The 6,000-nt window shown below is 38.7% G+C and overlaps 1 protein-coding gene across 2 annotated transcripts in view; it reads right to left on the bottom strand.

The window, feature by feature from the left end:
* Positions 1 to 4,641: 4,641 nt before the first annotated feature.
* The window catches only part of LOC134287589 (nipped-B protein-like), a 38,812-nt gene continuing 37,453 nt past the window's right edge, over positions 4,642 to 6,000 (bottom strand). For both annotated transcript variants that reach the window (XM_062849666.1, XM_062849667.1), the window contains exons 15-16: positions 5,370 to 5,547; positions 4,642 to 5,305 (exon numbers count right to left, since the gene is read on the bottom strand). In XM_062849666.1, the coding sequence (XP_062705650.1) occupies positions 4,895 to 5,305; positions 5,370 to 5,547 (589 nt within the window). In that variant the 3' untranslated portion in view covers positions 4,642 to 4,894. The remainder of the gene's footprint in view (positions 5,306 to 5,369; positions 5,548 to 6,000) is intronic.

Below are 6,000 nucleotides of genomic sequence, written 5' to 3'. Positions count from 1 at the left end.
CTATTCTGACATTATCTGCCAAAGCGTATTCCCTTTCACCGAATCAAGCACCGAATTAACAAACAGGTGGTGAGTCGCAGTCAGTCTTGTTAGCGATCACAGTCTTTGACACCTTTTTGTCGATATTCGGCTGCCTTTGTCTCCAACATTCGCAACACAAGCGATCAAACTACTGTCCGGAACAAAAATGTCGAATGAATGAGCTTGACCACGATTGCGTCTTCGGGAGATGGTTCGGTTTTTGTTATTCCTGTCTTTCCCATAAAGAGAGCTGTTTTGTATAAATGTATGTGCCGTAATCGATTTATCAGACACGAATAAACTAATATTATACCAATCTTAATCAAAATTGGCTGAAATCTTGCGAAAAGCTGGAATTAGTCAAATGTCACCGTGTCAGATGACGATGATTTGATCCACTTTTTTGTTTATTGATCTTCGTTCTGCCGCTCGTGTTTTGTGTAAGAGGTAGCGGTCGCGCTCGAATGAAACAAAGCAAGCTGACACCACACCAGACCGCGGCAACGAAACGAAGGTACCGTCAAATGGGGTAACTGGCAACACTTTTCGACTTTGAAGCAATATCATTGAAAATCTAAACATTTGAACCATCCTGTAAAGCATCGTGTACGCTAATTACCCAGAGTAGAATACATACTATGCAGCAATTGATTTATCAAAATATGTTGTCACCTAATCAGGAGGTGCGAAATACATGCTTGTTGCAAGTTTCCCCATCTGTGGGGTAACTTGCAACACAGGACATAAAGTTAAGTTAGCTATCATTAATCAGCACGAACATTCTAGTGCTTAGTCGTATTGTAGATTTTTGATGAAATGCATGAAAAATGCATTGTTAAGATGTACCTATACTAACCAATTGACGTATAATTTTTCATGAAAGGGTTGATAGTTATTGCAAGTGAGAGTATATCGTTTAACAACAGGTCTCACGTCCCTCAAATATAAAATATATATGGATTTAATGATATAGTACTAGTAACAAAATGTCAACAATGATAATTGTCATTTCTTGAAGAGGTAGAGTGAGTCATCTTTAAGTAGTTTTTAGTTGAAGTGGTGTTTGACAATTTCAGCTAAAGTAACCTTGATTGAAACACATCTATTGAACTTTGTAAATATCAAAGTCGTTAATTTGATGCTCAGCTGAAATAATTTAGTCCATCTAGGTTCAGAATTGATGTTGGTGATTGTTTTGAAGCGCCCATAAATTAAATTAAACTTTTAACAAGAGGCAACATGAATAAAGCACCATAATATGGAATTTCCTAACAATGTTTGAAAATCACGTTCAAAAAATGTAAAAAATGAGTTGTCATTTGAAAATGAACTCGTTACGTAATCAAGAAATGATCCGTTTCGGTTATTTCTGTCGAAAATATCGTGAAATGAAGATGAATAATAGAAGATTTTGTCAAATTTAACTGTTGCAAGTTACCCCATAGTGGTTGACGAATATAATAATGATTTTTCACATTACTTAGTCGATAAGTTTATTAAACTTTTATCGTTTAGCTAAGCTTACTATTAGGTACCCTAACTGCAACCAAGGTCATCAGACTTATCGCACTTACCATAGGGGAGAGGTGAAACACGATTTTCATACTTGTTTTTATGGCATAAAATGAGCAAACCGTTTTAACAGTGTAGCTAAACAATAAACAAAGAAACAAAAATATTTTTTCCACTAAATCGATCCTTGGTATACATAATAGACTGGGTCAACAAAGTCGATTTTTCGGAACAAAGCTTTTTCGACTCATTTTAGCGTACAAAGTAACTGTGCAAAATTTGGGAGCGATTGGTTGCTTCCCCGTATTCCGCATTGCGATTGAAATTTGTATGGAATTTTGTATGGGAAAACGTACTTTTTTGCATTTTTCTCATAAATTGAAATTTTTCGTCTAAAACAATCCAACCAATGACGTTAAAGTATAGCCTAGGATATGCCGAAAAACTTTGCCGAAGACCGCAAAGTGATCCGACACTTGTGAAAAAAGTTATAACGTACAGATTGCCCGGTGGTGCTTAACAGTTAACATGTAAAGGAATAACATCAATAATAAAATCTCAATTTTTGGTCTAACTTTCAAGGCGAATAACTTTTTTCACAAGCGTCGGATCACTTTGCGGTCTTCGGCAAAGTTTTTCGGCATATCCTAGGCTATACTTTAACGTCATTGGTTGGATTGTTTTAGACGAAAAATTTCAATATATGAGAAAAATGCAAAAAAGTACGTTTTCCCATACTAACTTCCATACAAATTTCAATCGCAATGCGGAATACGGGGACGCAACCATTCGCTCCCAAATTTTGCACAGTTGTTTCGGACGCTAATATGGATTGAAAAAGCTTTGTTCCGGGTTGATACGATCAAATTTAAAGTTTCTCCATACAACGTTGACCCACTCTAATACATAATCTCTATAACCGAAATAGAAGGGCATACTATGTAGTTTTCATTATTATTAGAAAATACTTCACATTTAGTGTATGCCATCGTGTTGCAAGTTACACCGCTGTTGCAAGTAACCCCGTTTGACGGTAGTGAAAAGTGTCGAATGTTTACAAGCCTGGTCGGAGTCTGTAAGCTGTACTTCAGAAATTTGTCTAGGATCTTCCACAGGGCAAAGATTTTATTCGTCGTTGATCGGCACTCACGAAAATCAGCCTGATTTTTGCTGAAAATAGATTCGTCTAATCGTCTTGGTCTATTGAGCAGGACATGCGACTTTGCATGCGACAATAGTCTGGTCGTGAAGGCTTCATACTTCATTCTTACATATAGCCCAAGAAACAGAAGTAGCTGAATAACAGTTTCTTAAACTAAAGTTTGCTTAAGAGTGGTTTGTTCCACTCTTATACAGCAAAAATGTTTGTTGGGAGGTATCTACCTATAAGAATCAGGTGGATAAATTGATGCAGCTGTTTCCTTTTCTACATAGGTACAAATTTTCTCAACCGTTCTTCATGGATTTCGGATTCATTAACAGTGCAAACAGCAACAAATTTGAATTATCTACAATTTTCACTTTGTATTTTAATTATTTTTTGACTTTGATTTAAATTACTAAAATAAAAAAAAAAAAACAAAAAAGATCCTTCGATTATACACTTTCTTTCCGCGCATTCTCGTTTTGTGTTGTTTTGTTTCCCTTACTGCGCTAAACTAAATTACAAATTCATCTGGATTCCAGTTTCCTCGACTTTTTTTTTTGTGTGGGTGTCTTATATCATTTTCACCATCTTTTTCGTATAAATAATTTATCTAAAAACACTTTAAATAAAGTCTCTTCCATTGTTGTCTCTTGCATATTTTTTACTCTTTTTTGTCTCTTTATTTTTCATCCGAAATTCGCGTTAATTTGCTGCTTGGTTTCTCTTCTCTTTGAAAAGACTTCGTTCCTACTGAGGGGTGTCAAACATTTTCACATTCGGAAAGGGGGAAAATGAACATATTTTCTCTATATTTACAAACTATTTACAATTGTTGACTCGATGCATACATTTCTACACACAGGAAACCAGCACGCTCGCGCTCACTCGCAGTTTCAAGCAAACAAATGCTTCATCTCTTTTATATGGTAATAATATTATTAATTTTTCGCCAGTCTCTTTTGCAGATTATTTTCCAAAATTTAAATTATTCTCACACGCTTTCACTCTTCGTTATTCTCATACGTGCTCGTTGCTGCTACCAATAAATTAAATATTTCTTTCAGTTCAATATTCATACTGAACCCGGTGATTTGTTTGTCTGCACTCTCGGTAAATTGTTGATTTTTTATCAATATTGTTTCGTTAGTCTCTCGGTACTCACAGTAAAGTTTAAATATTTTCAATTAAAACATTTCCATTTTACAAAACATTATTCTTCTGAGAGACAGAGACGCTGATCTTATTTTTGGAACCTACCGTCTGCTGCTTCGTCTCTCAGTAATTTTCGAGTACACCAATGTTTGTTGCTTGAGGTGACACTTGGGAAAAGTGCCCAGTGCCAATAAATTTCGTTCTCTCTCAGACTTTCTTGCTAGGGAACATCAAGACGAAAAGCTTCAACGCCGCATAGAATGTTGTTACATTCTATGCCTTACTTCTTTTTCAACAGTTTGCAACAGTACCTCAAACATCACGGAATTTCAGGCAACGGGTATTTTTTCGAGTCTGTGTAATTTGGTATAAAGTCATTTGGCAAAACGCAAATGCAGGTCAATTAGCAATAATGGTCATTTGGCATAAAAAAAATGTTATGCCGAACAACCATTATGACAAATGACTTAAGACCAATGTCAAACAACATTATGCCAAACGTCCAGTTCCCACTGTTTCCCATGCACAGATCGAAGAAGAACATTTTCCACACGAAACCATCAGAACACAGCTAGTACTGCGGACCATCGCAATCCGATACGGAATAACTAGAACGAAATTTCTCATTATTTTCTGCGAAATGCTCACCACTTTTAAAACCATTTGATTCAAGATGATCATACCAAAATTGGATGGTTTGTAGGTAAATAGTCTACGTTTCTTTCCTATTGACGGGCGTAGTTTGGTAGATGGGGTACTACAGCTTTCGCACTTATTTTTAGAGGAAAGGACAATACTACGGATTCTACCACTATTGCTACCTTCAAGATTGGCGCACCTTCAAATCATCTACTTAAATGTGCATTCACAGACGCTTTTATTTTGTTTTGTAGGGTAAATGATGGGATCATCTCTCCCGGCATTCTCCACTGATATTGTTTTTCATACATCACAAATTAATATATTAAACGTGTATCTCGACTCTATTGTTATTTTTACACATCTCTGATTCAACGATTAATAATGTCTCTCTGGCGGATGTACCTACTTATCTCTCTCTCTCTAGTCGTAATCCATATCACTAGGTTCGCTTTCCTCCTCCTCTGTGCTGGACAGTTTTCGTCGCTTTTTGCGAGCACTTCGCGACGGGAGGTTTTTCCTGCTGGAGGCAGCGTTTGTCGTTGCCGCCGATGGCCTCGTGGAGGATTTCGGCGTCCGCGTGCCGACAGCCGACGTGGCATTACTGCTCGCCGAGGTGGCAGTACTGTTCACATTGTTGACGTGCGGCGTGGCGCCGACGTTGTTGCTCACAGGGGTGGTCGTTGTGCTTTCTCCGCCGGGATTGGCATCGCCGCCTTGCTTGACCGGGGTGGTAACAGTTGAGTTCGGTTCGGAGTTCTTTGGCGGGGCACGATCATCCTCATCCAGGAGGTCGGGATCGTCCGGATCGAGCCGCAGCATTAGCTGTTTGAACTAACGGGACAACGGGAAAGGAATGTTGAAATGTGGAACACGTATCGTCTAGCAAGAAACTTACATCCAGATATCGTTGCACGAGCTCTGCTCGGTCATCGTCCGACTGGACTGCCATCGTTTGGCGGTTCTCTTTCAGCAACGTGATGGTAGCCTTGGGATCGAACAACGAGTTTGATCTCCTCTGCATCGTTTTATCGTAGATTTTACCCGCTTCCGATGGTGAGTATCGAGAAATTTTGCTGAAATTAAACAGTTTGAATTTGTTAAGCATGATATAATCTATGATTGTTATCTAGTTAAAGTAAAACACTGTAGGTGGGTAGTATTGATTTTGAGCGAACCATTTTACACTACATAGATCGCCGATGCAAAAGTAAAAAAACACAACATAGGCCGAATGACTCACTTGACCACCTGCCAGCAGCTTGCTTTAATGATGCAGCTTCGATTCAACAGAGAGTATCACGCTTTGGTAGATCGATCAACCGTTTGCTCAACGTAGTTCACATGTACCGTGTAGGCACGCTTATTAGACCGGTCGTCATCTATGGGCACGAAACATCGACCTACGTGCAGAGTACCAACGCGCGAGAGTTGGCGGCGGAGTGCAGATGGAAGACGGCACTTGGAGAAGGCGAAACCACGAGCTGCATCAGCTGCTGAGTGAACCAACCACCGTCCATACCGCGAAA

This window comes from Aedes albopictus, chromosome 2 (genome assembly GCF_035046485.1).
Source record: "Aedes albopictus strain Foshan chromosome 2, AalbF5, whole genome shotgun sequence".
Classification (NCBI taxonomy): domain Eukaryota; kingdom Metazoa; phylum Arthropoda; class Insecta; order Diptera; family Culicidae; genus Aedes; species Aedes albopictus.
The sequence above is the reverse complement of the archived record's forward strand: the minus strand, read 5'-3'. Positions and strand labels throughout refer to the sequence as shown.